This window comes from Ips typographus, linkage group LG1 (genome assembly GCF_016097725.1).
Source record: "Ips typographus isolate SLU linkage group LG1, UJ_Ityp_2.0, whole genome shotgun sequence".
NCBI lineage: Eukaryota > Metazoa > Arthropoda > Insecta > Coleoptera > Curculionidae > Ips > Ips typographus.
In genome coordinates this window covers 28,422,056-28,449,593 of record NC_138422.1, presented here as the reverse complement: position 1 = coordinate 28,449,593, position 27,538 = coordinate 28,422,056, and the positions used below count along the sequence as shown (strand labels likewise).

Genomic DNA, 27,538 nt, shown 5'->3' with positions numbered 1-27,538 from the left:
TATTACTTAATAAGTTATATTTTAGCTATAGTTTTTACTATAATAACATGTATTATACTTTACATTAATGTCTAGTTTGCGGCTCTCGTCCGACCGATCCGACAGCGGTTCGGATCGAGGACGTGGGCCCGAACGAAACCAGCTAATTTTTGTTTGTTTTTTTTTAAATACTGTATTTTAAATATATATTTATAATATATTACAATGAAAACCGTAACCTAAAAAACTCAGATTTGTAAATATATTCAACGTCGAACTCTCACCTAGACATATATTATGTATAAACACATCACGTTGGAAATGCGTCGCTGTCGCTCTCCATAAACGTAGGCCCCAGGTTGCTCGCCTATGGAGTTGAGCCCAACGCGACGTCGGCGCATTTCGAATCGAACGTTAGTGTCGTTTCCTGGATAACGAATCTAACGTCAGGCCTTTTCGACCTACAAAACCGAATTGGTTATTTAAATGGAGGACGATGACTTGCGAACACCATCGCCATCCACCCAGACCATTTCCACGTCTTGCAAGTGTTGACCTTGGCACTTGACTGTTTTCTTATTTACTTACTTATGACTAGTTTTATTCTTTTTTTGCGACTAGACTAAAGTTACGCTAAACCACCACATTTTTTCAAAAATTGGAAGCGGTTTGGCGCTTCTTCCTCTACCCGCTCTACCACTTTAAATGTAAACGTTAGTATATTTAATAAGAAAAGAATTTACCAGCTTATCAATTTTACGTAATTACTTCCATCTACCGTTAATAGGAAGAGTCGTGAAACGACAGTACAATGCACTTAAGTCTAAAAAAAAACATTTTTAGTTACCCACCAAAATACAGTACAAAAGGTTAGTTATAATTTAGTTGAATATGACGCACACTTTTTTATTCAACGGGTTTCCAAAAGTGTAACCAAATATTACGCAGCTATTTCTAACAATTATTTTTTGGTTGTACAGTCGTTTCATTACTGTCCAATTTATATTACAGGGTAGTCCATAATGAGTAGGTTACGAAGTAACTGTAAAAGTAAAAGGTTAAGGTCAATTGTATATAGATTCAGATTAACTTCAATCTGTAATTTGACTTGTAAAGCATTGACAACTTTTCTACAGAACAACGTTTAACTATAACCGATACAACTGACCCTAAAAGAAGTAATGAAGATATTGATGTTTGCTTCATAAGTAAACAGATTCTGGCAACCACTCTATCATTGGAGTAGTACGTAATGTTTTGTGCTTTTTGCGTATGAAACTGCTTAGAACATCTGTTAAGTTAGTTCTTAACATGATATTGTGTCATTTTAATTTCTGTCAACAGCCAAATGTTTGTTGACTTACTTAGTGTGCGTGATTCCTTTGAATTTAAAAACTGTTTTATTTTCAAATACGTAGCTTAAAAAAAAACGCAACCAGAAACTAACTAACTAAAGTGTATCTTTCAATGTTAATCATTTTAAGTCATCACATACTCTGTGAGACTTTTAGAAGAAGAAGAAATTTAATGAGAAAAAAAGTAAAATTAATAATATCTCGTTACTGTTACTTTGTGTTACATTCATTACGGACCTACTCTGTAGAATACACCTGTTGTGCTTATTGCTAACAACAAGTGAAGAAATGCGACTAGGTTTATTATTTCTTTTTAAAAAGGAATGGGTCTGTTCGCTAACTGGTCGAGTTCCGGTTTTTTAGCTGCTAAAAAATAAACTTAAAAAACATCGCAAGGTATACAAAGGGCAAAAGTCACTTTTGATACCGCGCGGGCCCCACATTGACTATATGCAACCCGCCTACAACTTAAAACGTAATTTGGTAATAAGTACCATACAACAACGTAACCGAGATTACATATAATTTTTTTTTACAAAGATATCTCGATAAATCTACAGAGCACAAATAAATACAATGCGTGGCTCTTCCCCTTCCACGGGGCAGAAACCGAATTGAGATCATTTAAAAAACCAACTATACTGTGTTTATAGTAGTAAAGCGAAATTAACCTTACGAATTGATCTGGTTGGGTTTGCTGGACTGGTTCTGGCTAGTTTGGTTGGTTTGCGCCGTCTGGTTTAAACTGGTCGATGACGACGCCTGGTTGGCGTCGTTGCCGACTTGTGCAGCTTGTTGAACTGTTTGGCCTGTCGATGGGTCTAGATTTGGCTCAGTTCCACGGCGTTTTGGGATTTTTTTCTTTTTCAGCATCGTAGCCTACAAGCAAAGAATAGTATCTTATGTTAGTAGGCGTAGAAAGAGGCGATTATTGTGCTGAGCTAGGAATTGTCCAACAACTGAGCGAATCGCTTTCTACGTCCGTGTAACGTATACTATTTTTTTTTCAAGCGGCACTGTCACTCATTTCGGGGATTTAGGTCGCTTTACGGCTTCACTGAAACTTTATTTGACAATACAACAACGCAATTAGTAGTATTAGTACAAGCACCGCCCTCTGTACAAGAAAGCCTAGAATGTCACTTTTAATGGCGGCGTTAGCGGTTTTCGTTTTGTACACAAACCTATGCAGATGCAGTAGAAAATATGTTTTTTTAAATTTTTTCGTGTAGTTGATTAGAAGTTGTGAGTGAAAAATCAAAGTACGCTTCTTTCCTGATCCAGATATGTATAGATATGGCTTTTTATACCCAATAAAGTCCAGCCAAAGCAAGTTTGGTTAGAACCTTTTGTACAACAAACTAATGTGAAAACTGCTCAATTAAAGAAAATTTGGAAATCCTTGAAGCTAGGTAAGCAAAACTGGTAAATGGGTTTTATATTATTACCAAGACCTTTCTTTTAAAATGTAAATGTGCCAATGGAACTTCTAAAAGCTGTCCTGTTTCTTCAGAGTAAACCTTTGATGCTCTCAAAATGCAGGCGGCCTCAAAATGTAACTCACATACCTATGTATGTAAGAGGCAATAAGTTTACTGAATGAGAAAGCATATTGTACATACCACTGAGTATTGTGTTGGAGTAAAATCATTCCAGTTCAAAGCTTTCAACTACTGTTGGGTTCGAGTAGGGTCTTTTGGAAAGTAAAAGACGGACACTTTTGGGCCTAAATTGCTTTTACAATTTGGCAAACAACAAGTGGACGGCATATTGTAGAGGCAATAGAATTTAAGTTAAAAAACCAACAACAAATTATAGAACAATGAAGGAATAATAACAATAGTGATAACACAATAAAATGAACACAAACTATACTTTCACTAGAACAATAAACATATAAACAACAATATATAATAGCAAACAAAAATTACTTTGGCAAGTAATCCCAAGTCTTGACTTTAAACCTTAAAAATTAATTTAATCATCGAAAAACTCAATTTCCACAATACAAACAAATGCAAACTGTCAACCACTATTTCGGCCATATTGGAATTTTTGGCATGCAGATTCTTGGCTTTCTTGTACAGAGGGCGGTGATTAGCCGCGTTGTGTTCAATCAGTTTTTGTCTTTTTGTGTCAGTCCGTTTGTTTATGTTGATTTTGAATTTGATCACAAATTTAGCCCTGACACCTTCAGGAAAACTGTATTTCAGAATAAGAACATGAAAGGATTGACAAGCCAATCAATATCAAAGCAAAGTAAGTATGGCATTAATTTCATCTGCTTTTTTCTAAATGCAACGCTTTTAGTCTGGATCAAGTTCTGGACATTATTTGTTTACCTCCTAGGATATGAAATTAGACCGCTTGAAAAAAAATAAGTTACTATCTGACATACAAAGATATGTAGAATTTTGGTTGTAGCAAGAGAAATAAAAAATCGAAAAGAATGAGACAGACCTCAAGTCAGATAGATAGAAGAAGAGCTAGTAGAACAAGGAGGAAACGAATTTTGGAGGACCAAACGTTGATCAGGAAGAACTAACCATACAAGGTATTCCAAATGTTCCAGAACGGTCTACCTGTTGGTGGTCGAATATTTAAGATATTGGTATTCGGACTAGCTACACCCATTTTTTTTTAAATAGATCGGTAATGGTTTCGTCTTTTATTTGGGTTAGCAAGTTGAGGACGGTTAAATGTTAAGTAAAATGCTGGTTGATTTCCTTGCACATTAGTTTGTTGAGAGAAAGTGCAACAAACCAATGAAGAAAGACGTGGAGCATCAACCAAATCTATTCTTGTTAGACCGGAAAGTGTCTAATGTGTTTAAAAACCATTTAGAAGAGTTTTAGAAACCTTTCTTCAACTCCCTTAGGATGCTTTTCTTTAGAAGATGCCAGACCGTAAAAACGTAGTTCTTTTAGCTTCCAACTAGCTGTGTTGATTTGAAAGTTTGATCCTAAATCAACGTCACAGGAGAACAACCACTCAGCTTTAAAGGTGGTGATGATGATGACTAAATATCATTGTACAGGGTGTTGCATTTTCGATGGTTTTACGGGGTACAGAGAAAACGGTAATAGATAGAAAAAAAGTAGCATACGTGTTCTGATCTCTTTTTCTGAGCTGAGATGACTGGCGAAAAGTGGGCGGCGCAAACTTCTTTTGTTTCAAAGATACGGGGGGTTTTCGAAAATTGGTAATTTTTGAACCTCTTCGGTATTTCATTTGCTATTAAAGTTATCAAAAAAGGAAGAACGGTTCCCGGTAGAAGTTTTCATGTAGAATCCAATGGCGTAGTCAGTTTTTTTCTATTCCGTTTAGTTTCTGACATATGACAGTAAGTTACATTTTTTTTAAATGGAACATCCTATATATTTTTACGTCATTTAATTCTGTTGATGTTTACCTTTTCAACGGTGTATTACAACATATAAGTTTGTAGAGGTTAATCCTGTTATTTTCAAAAAAGGCCTTTGCTAAGCTAAAAAAAGGCCAATATGTAAAATACCAAACAAAATCGGAAATCATATAAACTAACACATCAGAAAATTAAATATTTTTAATAAATCTTATTAAAAATCTAAGTTACAAACAGTTCTACCCTCACTTTAATAGGAAAAGTGACTATTTCTATTTTCTACTATTTTTAAGGTAGAAGTTGAAAAAACTGTTTATAAACGACATGTAACATGTTAATATGAACATAGCCAAATTTTGTTTCGACTGTGGGTATTTTTATACGTATTATTTAGCACTTTTTTGTTAAGGAAACGCTTTTTTTCTAATTACCAAGATTAACGTTTACAAACTTATATGTTTTAATACACCGTTGAAAAAGTAAAAATCAACAGAATTAAATGACCTAAAAATATATAGGGTGTTCCATTTAAAAAAATATAACTTAGTGTCATATGTCAGAAACTAAACGTAATAGAAAAAATCTTTCTTACGTCAAAACTTCTACCGGAAACCGTTTTCCCTTTTTTGATAACTTTAATAGCAAATGAAATACTGAGGAGGTTCTAAAATGACCAATTTTCGAAAACCCCCCGTATCTTTGAAACAAAAGAAGTTTGCGCCGCCCACTTTTCGCCAGTCATCTCAGCTCAGAAAAAGAGATCAGAACACGTATGCTACTTTGTTTCTATCTATTACCGTTTTCTCTGTACCCCGTAAAACCATCGAAAATGCAGCACCCTGTACAGTACAGACTTAATAATAAATTAATTTAAAAAAGTGTATATTTATTTACCTTTAGTGCAGATTTAATGATGACAACTTCACAGGGACTCTGGATCCACGGTTCGCCATCCACTTGGACTGGCATTTCCGCGTGTATGCGTATTCTGATATGTTTTCCCTGTGCAACCATAAGAAATTTGATTTTTACTGGCTGTCAAATTACTAAAATAGTTTAAAACAAACCTGCGCGATTCGCATGGCTGTCCTAAGACCGGACTGTATCTGTCCCAGATGCACCACCCCCGTCACCCCCACGATCTCCAGCAACCCGTCGTGGTGGGTTGGTTGGTGAAATGCAATCTCCGGTTGCACACCCCATGGATTCGCTCCTGAACCCCAACTAAAAATATTTTTAATGTCATCCAGCTATTTCCAGTATCAAAAATGATTTCTACCTGAGAATGTTAAGTACAATAATTCCTTCGCAGTTAGGTAAAGGAATCCTCTCAAAATCCACTTCCAAGGTAATCAATTTGTGCAGATCCTTGATACAATACTTTCCCTGGCCTACCATTCTTCTCAGTCCCATTTTGACGTAAACGCCTTTATTGTGCAAACGACTGATAAACTTTCCAGGGTTTTCCTCTCTAGCATTGTGAAAATCTAGACACAAGTCCGCATCCAGTCCGATGCCGAAATAGTTGTTCATTACGAAAATTGATGAGTTGTCTTCGCTGGTGGAACCTGCCACAGCTGCATTGAGAAAAGTACGGTTAAATCATTGGACAAGGATGGTTCGGGGGTGGCTACACTAACACACAAGTACACCAACATAAATTTATTAAAATTGGTTTGTTTTAGAACAGGTGAGTGTGGGATGTGCTTTGCTTGGATAGTGAAATTGATTGCCTTGATCATCGTTTTATCTAAAGTGGGAGAAAAACTTTTACAAGTCATAATACATAATAAAGTTCGGTTTTTCTGAAATAAATCGGATTCTTACTGCAAAAAAATCCTTTTGGAATTATTAAATTAGTAATAATAAGTGAAAAGCAAACAAAAAAAACACAGTAGTAGTTGCAGTGTTTCGAAAAAAATGTAAAATAACCAAGCAGACTAAAATGGTGAAATTAATGATTTATTGACATATTGACCAATATGCAAGGACACTCCATAACTGTAGAGTAAGAGTAAATTTGTACTAAGTAGTGCTTTCGATATGCGCCACTGTTTTTTAAAAGTTGTTAAACCAAAAAACTACGCTGAAACTAAATAAGTAAATATCATAAATTGCATTAAAGCTAAAGATGCTGTTTTGCCGTAAAGCCACACGAAAAGCAGCGGCAAAGTTTAGTAGTGGTAGAATTGTTAATGTTTACGGAAAAACGTTAAGATTACGGGCAAAACAACATAAATGTAAACTCGTATGATTGACCTGTTTTTTTAATTTGCTCATTGGTCACTTTCAATCTCAGTTTTTGCCTCTTCTTACCGGTGGAATTGACCTGTTTAGCGTTTTCGTCGGCTTTTTCGAGTTTGTCCTCGGGACGAAAAACCACCGTCCAGCGGTCCAAGTGGATTTCTTCGGCTTCGGTCACGTCCTTCAGCAAACTGAGCGGGTCTTCCGCCCCGGTATAACCCGGTCCCCATCTCAATACTCTAGCCAAATCGTTGCCTAAAAAAGACATAAAAAAATTGAAAACATAGTCTTGTTCACTTTAAAATTACAGGAGCAAACATTCATCCAACAAACATTTTCTTTGAATTTGCAATTATAGTGACGTCTGATATATTAAATAAATAAACTGTCAACTTTAGTGTATAAAGAATAATCGAACATACGAAATTATAACAACTGTCAGAGCCAGCAAATTATTGTTTAAAAAGAATAGATCGTTGTTTGTGGCAGCTATCAGTTCATTTTTCATACGGTAGGCGGCGCGTCGATTAGTTGACGGCGTGTGTATCGCGTGCAAAAGGTGGGAGTGAGGTTAAGAAAAGAAGAGAGTTGTTGTTGTTGATATAACCAAAGAAGGGGGATGTAACACGTTTTGGGGTTTTCCGAGTATTTTAAGGACTCTTGCCCACTCATCAAAGACCGGACAGTAATTACCAGGATCACCTTACGTAGGTGGCTTTAGGAAGCGGTGTTTTCTTGAGATGGCGCGACAACAACTACCTATAAAATGTCCTAATAGTCGAAATTACAATCACTTACCAGTGCCCAAAGGTACGATAGCGCAAGCCGGCGAATCGCACTTCGAGTCCTGACCAACGTTGTCCAAACACTGCAGTACCCAACCGATGGTACCGTCACCGCCACAAACTAAAATTTTGTACTTTCTAATGTTCCGGAACACGTACAATCCCGGCAACGGTCCTCCCACATCTAAATCGAACACTTGATACGGATTCAGCAGTTTCCGAAAGCTGGATATCAGTTCCAGACCTTGACAACCGCCCGATTTGATATTGACGAACACGAGTAACGGTATAACTTTGGCCGGGATCATGGTTTCTTCAATATTGGGTAGAAGCATAACTGAAATAAAAAACCAAAGATGATTATCTTTACAACATTTGTGATCAAAAAGTAATAATTATTTATAACAGAAAACAGTTTAAAATGGTTAAAAGTTGAGAAAAAGCAGGAAATCAGTATAACGAGTTTAAAGTTCTTTCAAATGAATTCCCAAATCTAAGCACACAGATCGTATTCTAGAAGAGCGGCCATGATTTTTACGATATACAGGTGTGGTAAATCCAAAAGCGACCATAAGAAAACCGTGTAACGAACAGAGAAACGTAGGTAATTGCATGCGCGGGAGAAAGACAGAAAACGAAAAAAATATCAAGTAGGCCATATTTTCAGCGCGCTGTTGCCAAACGCCGTAAGTATTCAACACCCTCGACAAACTTACTTACAGCGTTTGGCAACAGCGCGCTAAAAATATGGCCTACTTGATATTTTTTTGTTTTCTGTCTTTCTCCCGCGCATGCAATTACCTACGTTTCTCTGTCCGTTACACGGTTTTTCCTATGGTCGCTCTTGGATTTAGCACACCTGTATGTACTGGGACCATAAGTAGAGTAGAATTCTATTAATCGACCATATTCTAGGTGTCGGACATTCTATGCACAAAGAGCTAGAAAGCCAAAATATGGCTAGAATTGGAGACCTTTAAGAGGTGCCAAATTCACGCGATGTTGTGGCTTTCTAGCTCTTTGTGCATAGAATGTCAGACACCTAGAATACAGTCGATAAATAGAATTCTACTCTACTTATATCACACGGAGTCCCAGTACAGGTTTGGTTTTTTTCTATAGAGAGATCTAATAAATATATTCTACATCTATCTATTTATATCTATATAGAATATCTGTATAGAATGATTTAGAATAGAAAGTATAAGCCAAAACTATATAATATTTTTCAAATTTCAATCAAAAGTAAAACTTGCTGACATTTTTACGAAACAACAACAAAAACATAATTTGTAGAGACAGTCAGGTAAAAAATCGTGTGTAAAACCCACTTGGAGTGAGACAATTACTGATTTAAGTACATTTTCGGAATCTTTATTTAATTTTCTATTCAATAACCTAAAAAAACACTAGAAAATTTGGTATAGTCAGGACGAAAAGTGGTGTCAAACTTTGAACTGCCAAAAACATAATTGGTAGAGACAGTCAGGTAAAAAATCGCGTGTAAAACCCACTTGGAGTGAGACAATTACTGATTTAAGAACATTTTTGGAATCTTTATTTAATTTTCTATTCAATAACCTACAAAAATACTACAAAATGTAGTATAGTCAGGAAGAAAAGTGGTGTCAAACTTTGAACTGCCAAAAACATAATGTGTAGAGACAGTCAGGTAAAAAATCGTTGTGTAAAACCCACTTGGAGTGAGACAATTACTGATTTAAGTACATTTTTGGATTCTTTATTAAATTTTCTATTCTATAACCTAAAAAAAATCTACAAAATGTAGTATAGTCAGGAAGAAAAGTGGTGTTAAACTTTGAACTGCCAAAAACATAATGTGTAGAGACAGTCAGGTAAAAAATCGTGTGTAAAACCCACTTGGAGTGAGACAATTACTGATTTAAGAACATTTTTGGAATCTTTATTTAATTTTCTATTCAATAACCTAAAAAAATACTGCAAAATGTAGTATAGTCAGGAAGAAAAGTGGTGTCAAACTTTGAACTGCCAAAAACATAATGTTTAAGGACATTCAGGTAAAAAATCGTGTGTAAAACCCACTTGGAGTGAGACAATTGCTGATTTAAGTACATTTTTGGATTCTTTATTAAATTTTCTATTCTATAACCTAAAAAAATTCTACAAAATGTAGTATAGTCAGGAAGAAAAGTGGTGTTAAACTTTGAACTGCTAACAACATAATGTGTAGAGACAGTCAGGTAAAAAATCGCGTGTAAAACCCACTTGGAGTGAGACAATGACTGATTTAAGTACATTTTTGGAATCTTTATTAAATTCTCTATTCAATAACCTAAAAAATACTACAAAATGTAGTATAGTAAGGAAGAAAAGTGGTGTCAAACTTTGAACTGCCAAAAACATAATGTGTAGAGACAGTCAGGTAAAAAATCGTGTGTAAAACCTACTTGGAGTGAGACAATTATTGATTTAAGAACGTTTTTGGAATCTTTATTAAATTTTCTATTCAACAACCTAAAAAAACACTAGAAAATTTAGTATAGTGAGGAAGAAAACAAGGTGTCAAACTTTGAACTGCCAAAAACATAATTTGTAACGACAGTCAGGTAAAAAATCGTGTGTATAACCCCCTTGGAGCGAGACAATTACTGATTTAAGTACATTTTTCGATTCTTTATTAAATTTTCTATTCTATAACCTAAAAAAACACTAGAAAATTTAGTATAGTTAGGAAGAAAACAAGGTGTCAAAGTTTGAACTGCCAAAAACATAATTGGTAGAGACAGTCAGGTAAAAAATCGCGTGTAAAACCCACGTGGAGTGAGACAATTACTGATTTAAGAACATTTTTGGAATCTTTATTTAATTTTCTATTCAATAACCTAAAAAAATACTACAAAATGTAGTATAGTGAGGAAGAAAAGTGGTGTTAAACTTTGAACTGCAAACAACATAATGTGTAGAGACAGTCAGGTAAAAAATCGTTGTGTAAAACCCACTTGGAGAGACAATTACTGATTTAAGTATATTTTTGGAATCTTTATTAAATTTTCTATTCAATAACCTAAAAAAATACTACCAAATTTGGTATAGGCAGGAAGAAAAGTGGTGTCAAAGTTTGAAGTGCCAAAAACATAATTTGTAGAGACAGTCAGGTAAAAAATCGCGTGTAAAACCCACTTGGAGTGAGACAATTACTGATTTAAGAACATTTTTGGAATCTTTATTTAATTTTCTATTCAATAACCTAAAAAAACACTAGAAAATTTAGTATAGTCAGGAAGAAAACAAGGTATCAAAGTTTGAACTGCCAAAAACATAATGTGTAGAGACAGTCAGGTAAAAAATCGTGTGTAAAACCCACTTGGAGTGACAATTACTGATTTAAGAACATTTTTGGAATCTTTATTTAATTTTCTATTCAATAACCTAAAAAAATACTACATAATGTAGTATAGTCAGGAAGAAAAGTGGTGTCAAACTTTGAACTGCCAAAAACATAATGTGTAGAGACAGTCAGGTAAAAAATCGTGTGTAAAACCCACTTGAAGTGAGACAATTACTGACTTAAGTACATTTTTGGAATCTTTATTTAATTTTCTATTCAATAACCTAAAAAAACAATACAAAATTTGGTACAGTCAGGGCAGAAAGTGATCATTCCCTTACTACGTCATACTGGCGGACTTACTCACCGAATAAAGGTTGTTTCTCTTCGTATTTTGATTCTCGTATAGTGTATAGTGCCCGGACAGCCGCGTCCGAATCTTGAAACGTCACAATCATTGACCCATATTCGTAGTAAATCGGCCCCACCTTTGCGTACTTGTTATCTGTCAAAAAAATAACATGGTCAAAGTACCAGTCGAAATGGGCGATATAAACCTAAAAATAGGTATGCCAATAAAGTCGAAATTGGCTTTAAGCAAATTAGCATCCTAGCGGACTTTGTCATTATAACGAATAGTAATGGTAAGCGAAAATAACGTTTATCTACTCCTAGCATGGTAATCATTCATTACATAGCTCATTTTGAGTTACGTAATGAGCGATTTTACCGCACTAGTGCGATAAAACAACTTTAAATGAAAATTTCTGCTGTAATTGTTTATTGAATTTAAACATAACTTTGATACATTTTTTCATATTTCTCCTTTGACTTGGCAGGCAACAAGCCAGATACCACGTTTGCGGCAGCTTCTTCAATATCTGACGGAAGTTCTTCAGACATGTTCATAACGAAATGCACTTTTAAAAATTTGTGACTGACACTGTTAAATTGTCGCTTAAGTGATATGTGGAAACAAATGGCCACCATAGCAACAACACCAAAACAGTACAGCGTAGATGACAAGATTTAAGGGTAACAAATAACTACCCGTAGCAAGCATATACGAGACGTTCCTAAATAGTTCACATTGCACAAAATATGAATTTTTTTCTTACTTTACGCTGCTTCTGATGGTCGTAGATAAAATGTTGTACATCACCCGTGGGGTATGGCAAATTAACGTACTCGTGTGATCACCACAACTCGGTCTACGACCTCGTCGTGGCAACACTCCCACTCGTGACTATAAAAATGCTCATACCCCACTAGTAATGTAAATAACTATTATTGAATTATTTGCTAATTTTGAAAATTTTCAGCGTGGTCCAGACTGTAACTTTATAAAGCTGTATTCTACACAGTCTGAACCACACAACTTAAGTTTGGCTTAAAGTACGGACAGTGCAAAGGGGGTATGTCAAAATTACTTTTTTACTTTTAATATTGACAGTTCCTCCTTCACAATGGTTACTAAAAATGGCGTAAAATCGATTTATACTTGGTGCATTCAAAACAAAGTTCTACTGATTGATAATTAATTGGTTCTTCCAGGTCCTTAATAAATGCTCTCCTCATTGACTGTAGATAATAAGAGAAACAACTGCTTCCTGAATGATAGACAATTTTAGTGGTTTTTCCCATTACTTTTGATAGTTTACATTTTTGATTTTGATATTTCACACTTTAAATTAGTCTCCTTTCAATGTAGAATACATGGTTAGTCCTTACCTCTATTGAGTATATCAGCCAACAAATTTTCGTATGTGCGTTCAGACAAATTAGGGGGAAAGTTGCCCACAAATAGCGCCACATTAGGCCCGTGAGGATCTTTTTTCAGTTCCAAGTAGAACCGCATCAACTCCATCTGCCTTATGCTGTCTCTTGCCAGGTTTTTCATGATTTCCCACGGTCTTTCGTTCCATGACAGCACACGTTCCGTAACTACTTAGGATTTTTACAAAAAAAATTAGTGACGGTTTTGCGCTAGTAGAAACAAACGAACCTCCCCGATCAAGTAAAACTTCAGAATAACGCAACTCGTCGTATCGATAATCGAGATTGAACCGCACCAAAGCTTCTTTGATCAGATCCGCAACGGTCGTGTCGATCGTAACTGGGATGGTGCAGAAATCCTCAGACACCTCCAGTTTACCTGGATAGACTCTAGCTTCTCCAGAATCATTTTCTTTACCCCTGGAAAAACCAGTTTTTTTACAATCACCGACTGAAAAAAGTAGGACAAAACTTACTTAAACCTTAAGAAAACTGCAGGTCGCTTTCCTTCCTTCCTATGCAAACTCAACACGGGATTGGGGTCTTGTAACACGTCCTCGTCTTGCGAATACAAATCGGTTAGGTAGAACTGATCTGGATCCTTGATGATGTGGAATGCTCGTAACGCTTGCACTAAAAACTGGTTGAGTGGAGCTAGTTTTGGTACCGAAATTACTCGAAATATCCGTCTTCGAAGGGAGGTGTTACCGTCAAACACTTTGACAGCCTCTAAAACAGAAGATGCTTGAGTTTTTTACTATTCCAATAATTCTCTTTTTTACCTTCGTCCTTTTCATCGTCTCCTTTCTTCGATTTGTCTTGTTTCTCTTTAGTAGAACCGTGATGTTGGGCGTTTTCGTCAACTTCCTTGTACCGACTAGCGTCACCGCTGCTAAACTCCTCCGATGTACTTCGTGCTACAAGTACAAGTTAAGTTAAGTATAAACTTGAATTGTACGGAGAATAAGGGGTTTTACGTGATAAAGTTTCTTTCCGTCTAACTTGAACTCCAATGATGGCTTCCATGGGCACTTCGGTGCGCGGAATACTCACAGCTTGAGGTGGTAGGAAGATCGGCGTCAGAAAACCAAAATTGCATTCTTCGTCCATGTAGTTGAAACAAATACTATGACACTACTCGGAAAATCTGTTTAACTTCCATTGTGTGGATAGTAAAGTCAAACTTACGGTAATCCAACACCATTCGCATTGAAACCCAGTCAGACACTCGGTGTGCGAGCAATTCTTCTTGCAGTACTCGCATTTAGCGCCCATGGGGAGGTTTCCCTCTCTCCATCGATGCTTGATAAGTACCTCATCCTCTCTAGTCTCTTTGACACCACGAAATGGAGTGTAGGTTGCAGTTTCTTTGCAGTCCGGTGTCGCAAAATCTTGACATTCCACGTGAACAAAGTACTGGCAAACTAAGCACAAATAGTAAGTTGGTTAATGAAATTGAAAGAATTAGGAAGTAGCTAATACGTTTTCTATGGATATACATACATAAAACGAATGTACAGGGTGATTTACTGAATTTTGACACGCCCTTAAGTCCTTTATTTTTCATTTTATCAAAAAATTGTCAAATATGAATCTTGTAGATATTTTTGTCTTCTTTTTTCCTAGATAATGTAGTCAGTATACAATGTGTCCTAAATTGCAGCAACAAATCAAACTTATGATTTTTCGGTGCAGAGGTATGAGCAAAATGGACGTCAGATGCGTCTTTTTAAAGTTAAAATTAATTAAAAAAGCCACTTTGACCGAGTAAAATCCAATACGACCGCGAGTAGGTCCAAAAAATCCTAATTTGGGCTAAATTTTTGTGCACTTTTCCTAAAAATCGTGAATAAGTCGCTTAGTTGAAACATTCTGTATATACACACCAGGTAACAAAAGAAAGCTAATGAATGGGGTTATCACGTGACGTTGAGCGGACACGGCTAAGTTGCCCCGTTTCGCCACCAGAGGGCATCAAATTTGACTCTTGTTTTTTGTAGTTTTTGCTCAATATCTCAAGAACGCTTTAAGTTAGAGGATTGAAATTTTTTAGAGGACACAAATACATTACAATGATACGCAATTTTATTATTTCAACACTTTTTGTGTAACATGCACAGTTTGATCTTGAAAAATTAAAAACTAGAATTGTTAAAAAAATCATGGGATATCCATCTGATTTTTTTTTTTATTTTTTTTTTAAATTAACTCTATTAATAGGGGACCTTCTGATTTTTGGTAAAAAAATTTGGATTTTAAAAATGAACTTTTATTATCTAAATACCTTCAGGTTAATGATTAATCTACTTTTGGCAAAAAATCTAATTTACCTAGACAGTCACGTGACCATTGTCAAAATCATAAATCTCAAAAACACTGTTTATATTATACTTAAAATTTTCTAAACCCTGTTTTTTGCAACCTTTAGTTTGACAGTTTTGACGTTAGTGACAGTTGTCACGTGATTGTAGAACACTACCTAGCTAGACGGTCACGTGACAATTGTCAAAATAACTGTGGTAAATCTCAAAAACACGTTTTGTTTTAAATACTGCAAAAAAACGTTTCTAAACCCTGATTTTTGCAACTTTAGAGCATAGTTTGACAGTTTTGACGTTAGTGACATTTGTCACGTGATTATAGAATACTACCCAGCTAGACGGTCACGTAACAATTGTCAAAATAACTGTCATAACTCTCAAAAACACGTTTTATTTCAAATACTGCAAGAAAACGTTTCTAAACCCTGTTTTTTGCAACTTTAGAGCATAGTTTGACAGTTTTAACGTTAGTGACAGTTGTCACGTGATTGTAGAATACTACCCAACTAGACGGTCACGTGACAATTGTCAAAAAAACTGTCATAAAACTCGAAAACACGATTTATATCAAATACTGCAAGAAAACGTTTCTAAACCCTGTTTTTTGCAACTTTAGAGCACAGTTTGAAAGTTTTGACGTTAGTGACAGTTGTCACGTGATTTTGGAACACTATTTAGCTAGACGGTCACGTGACAATTGTCAAAATAACTGTCATAAATCTCAAAAACACTCTTTATATCGAATACTGTAAGAAATCTTTTCTAAACCCTGTTTTTTGCAACTTTAGAGCATAGTTTGACAGTTTTGACGTAAGTGACAGTTGTCACGTGATTTTAGAACACTATTTAGCTAGACGGTCACGTGACAATGGTCAAAATAGCTGTCATAAATCTCAAAAACACTCTTTATATCGAATACTGTAAGAAAACTTTTCTAAACCCTGTTTTTTGCAACTTTAGAGCATAGTTTGACAGTTTTGACGTTAGTGACAGTTGTTACGTGATTTTAGAACTATTTAGCTAGACGGTCACGTGACAATTGTTAAAATAACTGTGATAAATCTCAAAAACACGTTTTATTTTAAATACTGCAAGTAAACGTTTCTAAGCCCTGATTTTTACAATTTTCTAGCATAGTTTGCCAGTTTTGACTTTAGTGACAGTTGTCACGTGATTGTAGAATACTACCCAGCTAGACGATCACGTGACAATTGTCAAAAGAACTGTCATAAATCTCAAAAACACGTTTAATATTAAATACTGCAAGAAAACGTTTTTAAACCCTGTTTTTTGCAATTTTAGAGCATAGTTTGACAGTGTTTGATTTTAGTGACAGTTGTCACGTGAGTGTAGAATACTACCCAGCTAGACGGTCACGTGACAATTGTCAAAAGAACTGTCATAAATCTCAAAAATACGTTTTATATCAAATACTGCAAGAAAACGTTTCTAAACCCTGTTTTTTGCAACTTTAGAGCATAGTTTGACAGTTTTGAAGTTTCTAATTTCAAAACTGAATCTTGGGGAATTTTAATACCCTGTATAATAACTGTTAAAAGTAAAGTAGACCTAAATATCTACAAATTTTGTATTTAACATTTTTATACTAAAATCAAAAATAAGGACGTTAAAGGAGGGTTTAAACACTATTTTGATTTTGGTAGTTAAAACGAGCCACAGATGGTGTTTCTATAACTATGAGGCAGCCAGTTACCACTGTGGAGTATAGATGGCGCGTACTAAAAATACGATTTTAAAATAACGACAAAATTAAATACTTACTTTCGCAATGAATTGAGTCGCAGTCGTCCAGTCGTTTTCGACATACGTTACAAAATTTCCGTTTGTGGTGTAGCGTTTCGGACCAGCAGTGACCTACTGGATTCTGCAAAAAAAACGAAGATGGCGTCCGCGGTTTAGTGCCAAAATACGATCAAAAGAAGGCGTTGAGGTAGACTTTTACCTTGATTAAACTTGCTGCTATACTGGAACACGGTGATATTACGGTCCTTGAGCAGCGCTCATGCACTACGAAGTTGCAAACTAAAACAACAAAACAAAATTGAAAATGTGAATAATTTAATTATATTTAAATAAAAATTTTTCTTTTTTAAAATTATGTTCAAGTAACATATTTGTATTAATTAACAATAGAAAAAGTTTTTAGTGATTAAATCACGTCTTGTTCATAATAATCTTCAAATGAGTTAAGTTAAGAATTTACAATATTATATTTAGTAATTTTTTAAAATTTTATCATTTAAATTGAAAAAGTGATGGGAAAGAAGAAAGAAGGGAATGGAAAAAAGAAGGGAGAAGAAAGAAGGAAAGGAAGAAGATGGGAAGAAATTGAAATTATTAGTTGAAAAAGCTAAATAAAGAGCTTTAACTTGGAATTATTGAAAAAGGTAACTGAAACTGACTGTAAATTTTAATTTGTTTTTTTTTAAATTAAATCTAAAAAACGAAACGTCAGAGCTGAAAACTAAAACTATTATCTTGAAGAGCGTAAAAAAGTGCCTCCAAAAGGTGCCATAATGATTTTCCAAAATAATCCATAATAAAATGGTAAAAAAATAAAATAGAAATTTGACTTTTTCGGTTTTTGTCGGATATCTTCGGATGTAATAAAAAAATTTTGTACCAAAATGTTTAGCAAAAAAATCAACTATAGTTTCTGAGATAGCAATACTAATGCATCGAATTTGTAACACCTTGAATCTATGAAAACCTGTAATTTGGACGTTAGCTTTCCCCACAATAAATGACACCCAGTTAACCTGTTGTTTAAATGTGAAATCTGTAGTTACTAAAGGTACACATTATGAAAGAAATTAAAATTGTTCTAAACCTTAGAATATGAAATCACAAATGATGAACTTGCCTTTAATGTACAAATCCAGTTTAGAATATCTTATGTAACAGTTATTACAGCTACAAAAGTCATAGTCTGAAAGAGGCTTTTCTAATTTAACGACCAAATAAAACTCCATTACAAACGTAGTAAAATACATAGTTTTATAAATGATTTCGCCTATACATTGGAGGTATTAATAGTTGGCCGTTGCTATTCATAGCAGCACACATGCATCCTAGTTAAAGTGATACCCGAAATACATTTTTGGATTCTTGAAGACTATCAAAAAGAAGATTTACAATAAGAGCCGCTGGCTGCATTTTACGCAGTACCCACTTTCTATTCACGGAGTTAATGAGGACGCTTTGTACCCTTTAAAAACCCTTTTGGAAGCGTTCATAAAAAATTCAATACTTACAAAATAGGACAGTTGCTCCGGATGAAACAGATTATTAAGCTCGTCTTTAGTCTGGCGTTATTTAAGGTTTAAATAACGGTAGACGTCAAACCACTCAGTGTAATGTATAATGTTTGGATCGGCACATGCATAAATAAATGATGTTAAGAATGAGCGGTAACAAGCAACACATGTTACGATAACGTTTACACTAAGGAATTTGCTTCGATTGTTTTTATTTACTGAAAGAACAATAAAAACAGATGATTCATGTCAAACGGGAAGGACTTTAAACGTTTATTCAGCAACGTATCACTTTTGCTGTGAAGAAAGCAAAATAAGTAGTAATATTCGTAAATAAAACTTTGCATTATGAGAATCTACTTCCGTAGAAGTATAACTGTTTTTCACGTTGTTGAAAGTATTGAAATAGTTTACTACAATTTTATAAAAGCTTTTCAAATACTTTTTTACTTTAATTTTTTTTGTAATTATTCTACAGGGTGTCCAGGATAAGGAGGTTAGAGATATTTGGGTAAATGAAACAAAAATTGCCTAATCATGGCATTAATAAAATTACATTAAGAAAATATCGAAACCTTTTACTTGGTTTTTGAGATATTTTGCATTTAATTTTTTTGTTACGTTAATATTGGATCTAGACCAAAACTAATGGCACTTTTCTATAGCAACTTGTAGAGCTCTTTAAAGTGGCATTATCAGTTTTCAAATTCGGTTATTGTTTTTTAATATCATATTCTGAAAGCCCTTTTTATTCCCAAATCAATGATGTATGACACTCTTGTTTAAATGCGTTTTATGTGGTTTTTCTTTTTATTTTATTATAAACTTACTTTTTATTATTTTGTTTTAAATTAAAAATTGCTTATCCCAATAAATTGTTTAGGTTATTTAAATGGTTATTATTAGTTTATACTTAAAAATAAGAAAAAAAAACTCATTTGCAAAAGTAAAAATAAGCAAAAGTAAAGTTTCATACATTATTGAATTCGGAATAAAAAGGACTTTCAGAATCAACCATAAAATAATCAAAAAGTTGATGATGGTTTCGTAAAAACAAAACGTCGGAATAAAAAACTAACAATCCCACTTAAAAGAGCTTTAAAATGTAATATGATTACGCAACTTTTCTCCCATTTAACCGAATCTGTATGTCTAACCGTTTTCAAGATCCCCATAGTGAAAGAAAACTTTTCTAAACCCAGTTTTTTGCAACTTTAGAGCATAGTTTGACAGTTTTGACGTTAGTGACAGTTGTCACGTGATTTTAGAACACTATTTAGCTAGACGGTCACGTGACAATTGTCATAAATCTCAAAAACACGTTTTATATCAAATACTGCAAGAAAACGTTTCTAAACCCTGTTTTTTGCAACTTTAGGACATAGTTGGACAGTTTTGAACTTTCTAAGTTAAAAACTGAATCTTGGGGAATTGAAAGGGGAATAAAAAGGACTTTCAGAATCAACTATAAAAACATCAAAAAAAGTTGATGATGGTTCCGTAAAAACAAAACGTCGGAATAAAAAACTACAATCCCACTTAAAAGAGCTTTAAAATGTAAAATGAAGCTTTTCTCCCATTTAACCAAATCCGTATATCTAACCATTTTCAAGATCCCCCATAGTGGCCCCGTATTCTGGACACACTGTATATTTTGGCTACTACTAGGCCTCTACTTTTTTCCAGATTGGGTAGGTAAATTTTGCGGTGCTACAAATACAGGGTGGTCCAAATTGATTGTAGGATAATTCAAGAGTGGAAAGTACATAAAAAATAAACTCCAAAGTGTCATATAAACTATAGTCGAAAAGTGCCCTCTAGCGGAGCTAGCGAACTGTAAAGGTGAGGCACCAAGACAATTTTTTAAATTTTAATTTCTAAAAGAAAAAATTTACTCAAATGAAATTTGGAATGCATGTTTGCTATGTTGAAGTGTTTATTTGGAAATTTTTTCAAATTTTGAACAGCTACGGAAGCCGTTCAAAAAGTTTGACAGCTTCAAATTTCTATAAGCTATAATTTTAGGACATTCTGATGTGGCACATGTGATAGTCCATACTTTTTCTCAAGAAAAGTTTGTCTTGACATTTCTTTTCATTTTGCACAGTTTTTCAGATACAGTCATTTTTATAAACTTGTGCGTAAATAAAAAAAATCGTTTCTGTTCGGAATATTAAAAAAAAAACAAAAATTTCCAAATTGTTACTTCAAAATGGTGACAAATTTGCCAAATTTTATTTGTTTTTATTGATTAGGAATTAAAATAAAAAACATGTTTTTTGGGGTACATATTTTAGGGTTTGCTAGCTCTGTTAGGGGGCGCTTTTCGACCATAGTTTATATGACACTTTCGAGTTGTACTGTATGTACTTTCCACCCTTTAAGTATGTTACAATCAATTTGGACCATCCTGTATAAATTTAACTTTGTCGAACGCTGAAAGACTTCTTAATCAACTTACATTTACGACTTACGTGTGTTTTTCAAATCCACAATTTTTGGGTTTCAAAATAATCGTTGTAACCGCTTCAAAATATAGAAAATGTTTTAAATAACTCGGATATTTTTTAGTTTACCATAACTCTTCAAGCTGATGTCTATTCAAGACAAAAAAAATCATCAAAATGACCAAAACTTGTTAAAGAAATAGTACACGTTAAAATTAAGATAGAAAGATTTCTGAATGGTTTCAAATCACTTTAATAATAGTCATATGAATTTGAGTTATATTAGAAGAAGCACAGAAGATGGAAATTACACATATTATAAGGTGCCACCATTGTCAATGTTATTAAAATAAAACTTATTCAACAAAAATATCCTGAAACCCACATTTAGCCTGCGGCGGTTAAATAAATAGTAGTTTAGATAAACTATAATAACTAAATATAACTTAAACCACGAGAAACTACGACCACAAATTCTATATTTGCTTCTTTCTAATTTTTTACTAGAAAACTTTATTTGTAAGAGAAAAAAATTAAATTTATTCTTCTATAACTTTGCCTATTTCTATTCAAACTTAGAGCAAGCTCCTGTAGTTTAGAGCTGTATGTTAGACATCTGAGGTTCTTTTAAAAAATATATTATGTATAAATATAAAAAAATGTATGTATGTCCAAATTTTGGTCAAGAATATGAAGTCAAAAATGTACAGATGTTGATTGAGATGGCTCAGAAAGACGAACTGAAAGAAGAATGTGTTAAAATGACTGAGCTGATTTTCCAGAATTTTAAAAAGCAAACACACTAATACAAGAATAATCGATTTTTTAAATCGACATTTAAATTATAACTCTTATTTTATACTGCAACGTTTCACTTGTGGAATCATTTGCTTCTTCAGTAATCTTTTTTTCGTATCACGTTTCAGTATTTTATTTCTTGTTTTTGTTCTTTTAGCTCAGTTTTCAGAGATTTTTCCACATTCTTACAATTATGTCACTTAGTTAACCTATTTAGTTTTTTTAGGTAACAGTAATTTTTTGTAAAAGTAATAACAGATTCTAGATTTTAAGTGTATATTGCGTAAGTGTGCGTAGCTACAGGAAAATTTTGGATATCTATTAATAAAAAGTTGTATTCGTAAAAGATTGAGATTGATCATCAGGGTCATTCAATGTAAGTTAAAAGTGTGTCATTGCAATAGGAATAAGTCATTTACGCAAATATTCGTTCAGCTTACATAACAACACCAAAAATTAAACGGATATCAAGTCTTTGAAGTTTCCCGGACAAAAATAACGTAGAAAAAATAGTGAAACTTTCAGACGGATATTCCATCTATATTTAGAAATTATTGACCCAACTGTTTAAACACATTTTTGATATTACCCACATGAAGAGTATAAAAGTAGGTTTTTTTTTGGGAAAAACTGCTTGGGAGAGTGATATTCGTTCCAGGCAGGTGGATATTCAGGAATTAGTGAACTGTTCGAAAGAGTCTGCTTGGAACCGAATGATTTCACCATTCAACGTGCGGCTAAGCAAACAACACTTTAGATAAACTGTTGCCTAAATATATCGTGTACTAATCCATGAGGAAGTCAAAATTTATATATTTATATATTATTAGCAATGCCTGGATTCCAGTTTTTTTTTTATTACAGAACTGTGAATGACTTTTTTAATTAAAGCTTTCAACTCATCAATTATTAGTCACATAAAATGTGAAACAAATGACTTTCTCTAGAAAAAAATACTTAAATACTTTCTTATGATAGAAACTATTTAACAAAATGTCTCAAACAGTAGGAAAATTGTTTGCAGAATAGCTCAGAAAGACCATTTCCAAAGTAATAGAAAGATATTGTACAGGGTGTCCACTAAAATGAAATGAAAATTTAAATGGAAAAATATAGTAAAAGTCTTATAAAAGTAATTCTCTATTCTCTACGAAGAATTTTCTCTTCAAATAAAGTGGTGGGAATAGTCCAAAGTTTGCTTTGAAAGAAATGAAATATCTCGAAAACGGCTAATCGTAGAGACTTTGTTTTTGCGGCATTTTAAAGAGCCTTTTCTCTTGGGTAGAGTGTCCCAAAACGATGTTCCATTTAGTTTTCGGTTATTTCGATAGAGGGCGTTTTTACAAAAATTGCACTTTCATCTTAGATATCTCGAAAAAATCAAATGCAATGATATAGCTTCTATTACCTATTCCATAAGCAATCAGATTATCTATCGTTGTGTGAAAACTGCAGTACTCTATCTCTTTTGTAACACGAGATATTATGGAAAAATCGTTAAGAATAGCCTTTTTACAGTTATAAACATTACATTATTAATCAAATTAGAATACTATATGTTGGATAGGGTTTGATTGTACGGGTCATTAGTACACGCATATTCAGTTTTGATCAAAAAAAGACAGACAACAAAAAAAAATCGATAGATAATCTGATTGCTTACGGAATAAGTAATAGGAAGCTACTTATACCATTGCTTTTGATTTTTTCGAGATATCTAAGGTAAAAGTGGAATTTTTGTAAATCGAAAAGACAGAAAACTAAATGGTACATTGTTTTGGGACACTCTACAGGACAAAAAATGCTTTTTAAAATGCCGCAAAAACGAAGTTTCTACGATTAGCCGTTTTCGAGATATTTCATTTCTTTCAGAGCAAACTTTGGACTATTCCCACCACTTTATTTGAAGAGATAGAGAAAAAAGTTAAATAGGAAAATTCTTTGTAGAGAATAGGGCATTACTTTTATTAGAAGTTTACTATACCTTTCATTTTTCATTTTAGTGGTATCGAAACGCCCCCTAGCGGTATGAGTATATTAGTAGGAGAGGAGAAGTTAGCTAGGAGATTGTTATTACATCTTTAAACTTTGAATTAATGGGTTTTTGAGAAGTTTTTCCTTAAAAACTAATAAATACTTAACCTCACGTCCCCTTTTTTTAGAATGACAGCTTAATTTGTAATTTAAAAAGGTTTAAAGACCTAATAAATTTATTAGAGTGTTACAGTTACCACAGTACACAAACCACGGTGGAAAGTTTAATTTCTGTTTCGAGATAACGAACTACCTAATTTCTCTACAGAAATCAAACACTTTTCACCTGAGTATTTAATATACTATTACTCTTTGTTTTGATGAGAATATACAAAAGTATGCAGTTTCGGAATGTAGCAAATCGTTATGAGTCCTTCTCAGTTTCTAAATTTGTTTTTGTTTATTTCACTGAAACAAACCTTTTAAGGTTTAAACATTCATTGGGCGTATAGTTAATTATTTTTTACAATAATTGAAATTACTAGAAAAAAGTGAAACAGTGCAAAAATTGTCATTGTTTTGAGTTAAAAATTGTAATATAGTTTCGCTAGTAAAATTTTATAGTGTTTTGCCTTCCAAAAGTTGTTTCTACAGGGTGGTCCAGTTTTAAATGTGAATAATTCACCAATCCATAGCCAATTAAAAAATAAGTTGCATTATGTAATTTTCCTGAAAAATGATTCCTAAGGAAAATACAGTCCTTCAAATTTCTGTTTAAAAAATCGGTTTTTTGTCATAATTGTCAAACCGTTAGAGCAATTTTGATCAAATTTGGAACACTCATTATGAATGACGTTTGCCAAAATTCTCCAGTAGCCTAGATACAGGAAGATGGTTTTAATGTTTTTGCCTTCTACGTCTCTAGATATTTTTCAAAAATTACGTGTTTTTTTTTAATTTTATTGTTTACGATGAAAAATAAATTATCTCCTATAAAATTCTAATTTGAAACTTCCTTTACGAGATAATTCAGTTATTACGTTCAAAGACCCAAAACTAACCCAACCCAACTTAAAAATTGTCTTGAAAACGGAAAATTCACTTAAGAAGCTTAAAAATTTAATTGTAGCTAGTTTTCATAGTTTCCAGACAAACTGAAAGACTTTAGTTTTGAAAATTGACTGAGATAAGATAAAAATTGATTTCAGAAGCTTAAAAATTGTGTTTGTAACCAATTTTCATGCAAATTGGGAGACTTTAATATTGAAAATTTATTTGTACTTAAAACACATAAAAACTACTTTTTCTAAAATTTTTGACTACAAATTCATACATTTAAACCTTAAAAATTGGCTTGAACACCAAAAAGTGACTATGAACTAATGAAAAGTAACATCAGAAGCTTAAAATTTGCATTTGAAGTAAGTTATCATAATTTTAAGACAAATTTCAATATTTTAGTTTTGAAAATAGTCTTAGATAGAGGACATTGATTTATGAAAATTGTCTTGAAAACTAACTTTTCTTGCTTTTTACTTTGCTTTTATTTTTCTTTTATTCTGGACTATTTTTAGTGTTTCAAAACTGCTTTCAGCTTGGAAAATCAAGTTTCAAGACTATCTTTACCAATTTTTTGACACAGCAAATTTAAAAAACAATTTTCACATTCTTCATATACTTAAAGTGGCATTCCAAGCTTTGCCACTATTCAATCGACTTCTAGACACCTCAGTGCTAAAAAAATTGAGTTTTTCTTAAAAATCTAGATTGTTTTTAGTTTACTTTAAGGCTGTTTTCGGTGCCTCAAATCGAGCTTCAAGACTATCTTTACAAAGTTTTTGACTTATCAGGTCTAAAAGCCAATTTGTACACTGTCCACACTCTTGAAAATGTCATTTCAAGCTTCTTCAGACTTCTACACTCATCATAGGTGAAAAAAATTGTAGCATTTCAGACTGTTTTTAGTGCTTTTAAAGACTGAAAAATCGAGTTTAAGACTATTTACAAAAGTCAAGTTTCTTCAGTAATAAAAGTAAACAATTTTGGTATCAAATGCTACGATATTAGTCTTGAGAACTAATTTTTAGAAATGAAATAGTACGAAAATTTAATTTACTTCTAGACTTGTTTCAGTCCAGAAACTTGAGTTGTACACCTGAAAATAGACTTTTGGACTCTCTTTAGACCTAGTAAAGTCAGTTCTAGCTTTAAAAGTCAACTTTTAGATTATCTTTAGAAGTAAAAAATGAGTTTCATGCACAATACAATCTTTGTCTTGATTTCCGGACTGTTTTTAGTTCTTGAAATCCAGTTTGAGACACTCGACCAGGATGGCAGTTTGAGAAAACAAATTGTAAGACTATTCCTAGTAGTAAATAGCAAGTTTTTAGACTATTCGGTACAAATTTGGACTCTCAGAAGTCTTGAATGTTCAGTTTTACACTATAAAACGATTTTTTAAATTGAAATTTGTAGGTTCCTTAGGAAACGTTTTTCAGAAAAATGACATAATGCAAGTCAACTTATTTTTTGATTGGCTATCAAATGGTGAATTACGATGTGTAATACGATTTCCAGCTTAGTGACTTTAAAACATTTAAAATTACGGTGAATTAGAGGAAAAAGAGTAATTGCTGTTTAAAAATAGTTACATTGATAGTAATAATGATGTATGGAATGGTTTTCAACATAACATCCTCTGAACGCCATACAATGTAAAATATAGCTTTTTAAGAAAGTTTTTGACCTAATTAGTTGGAGCGTGTCTCTCAACAATTCTTGGTATGTAGCCACTAGAAAGAAATGATTGGAAGGTAAAAGAGGGCGGTAATGACCTGGTCTGGTGTTTATAATAATTTGGTTGTTTTTTAGTATGATTGCACTGAGTGACCTAATTAATGGTAGCGTGTACCTCAACAAGTCCTGGTATGTATAAAAAAGAGGTGAAAAAGCGAATGAGATGCAAGGAGGGCGGTGATACTAATGGTGACCTATTTAGTTATGTGTGTTTGGGGTGGTTGGTTTGGTGCGTATACGTGGAGCAATGGCTCACCTTCGCAAACGAAGCCTTGTTGTATGAGGCCCCAGAGCATGTCGCCGCAGTGGTGGCAGTACGTGGGCTTGTGAAAGGTCTTCTTCAGGAAGGCATGGCCGAGCGCCGCGACGCTGCACGCCGACGCCTGGTCGACGGCCGAGCCCGCCATGACGACGCTCACCACTCGGCCGCTCGACGGGGCCCTTTTGGATTATTATAAAACGCCTCGACGATCGTTTTTACGTGATCTCGGTAGCGTACGCGACCGCACACATGGTCGCACGACGACGCTGCAGCAGGAGCGTTGCTGATGGCGACTACGGCGACGATTACATGCTCGCGAACACTCATCTCTCAGCATACAAACGACCCGTTCTCGACGGACATCACTGCTGCTGCTCCTGCTGGTGCTGCTGCTGCTGCTGCTGCTACGGCTGCTGCTCCCGACGACGTTCCGACGTTGCCACATTTCATCAAACCAAATTCATGAAAACTCCACTATACGCTCGAAAACCTTGAAGCTCACACATAATGCAACCCAATTGTTTTCCAGATTTCAGTATCCAGAAATATTGCTGGATACGTAAGAATCCCAAACAAATTTTAAGACCACTTTTTGGTTTTGCTTTCAAAATGCCTGTAGAAAGCATTTTATGAACATAGGATAGAGTAGACCATAGAAGAGGAGAAGTGGTTGGAAGTGGCAGTAGAGGAAGTTAGTCTATCAAACCAGGGAAGGTTATTGGACCTCCATTTGGAAATTCACTGCAATCAAAAACACTTTACTGAAGAAAAGTTTCTCATATACCTGTCCCAAACCGTAGCAAATGCAACAGATTCTCCATATCTTTTAGAGATTAAAATATCTCTTCT

General features: G+C 33.9%; 1 protein-coding gene across 4 annotated transcripts; it reads right to left on the bottom strand.

The window, feature by feature from the left end:
• On the bottom strand, positions 1-27,086 carry LOC145725052 (diacylglycerol kinase theta). 4 transcript variants are annotated; one of them, XM_081973631.1, is made up of 16 exons: positions 26,684-27,086; positions 17,098-17,177; positions 16,917-17,019; positions 14,002-14,237; positions 13,791-13,947; positions 13,596-13,730; positions 13,290-13,542; positions 13,043-13,233; positions 12,769-12,984; positions 11,405-11,542; positions 7,741-8,064; positions 6,958-7,197; positions 5,978-6,275; positions 5,766-5,922; positions 5,593-5,700; positions 1-2,213 (listed from the first exon to the last, which is right to left on the bottom strand). In XM_081973631.1, the coding sequence occupies exons 1-16, from the start codon at positions 26,832-26,834 to the stop codon at positions 2,007-2,009; spliced, it is 2,994 nt and encodes a 997-aa protein (XP_081829757.1). In that variant the 5' UTR covers positions 26,835-27,086; the 3' UTR covers positions 1-2,006. The 4 variants fall into 4 exon arrangements, with proteins under 4 accessions (XP_081829757.1, XP_081829774.1, XP_081829765.1 ...); XM_081973648.1 differs by having other exon boundaries at positions 7,015-7,197; XM_081973639.1 differs by having other exon boundaries at positions 12,769-12,981; positions 26,684-27,085.
• Between the last annotated feature and the right edge of the window lie 452 nt (positions 27,087-27,538).

Excerpts from the sequence above, each read along its gene's own strand:
- LOC145725052 (XM_081973631.1), bottom strand. The coding sequence starts at position 26,834 with ATGGCGGGCTCGGCCGTCGACCAGGCGTCGGCGTGCAGCGTCGCGGCG. Across the intron at positions 13,948-14,001 it reads GCGAATGGTGTTGGATTACC|TGTCATAGTATTTGTTTCAA; the intron begins GTAAGTTTGACT and ends TTTTCCGAGTAG. Across the intron at positions 7,198-7,740 it reads TATCGTACCTTTGGGCACTG|GCAACGATTTGGCTAGAGTA; the intron begins GTAAGTGATTGT and ends TGTCTTTTTTAG.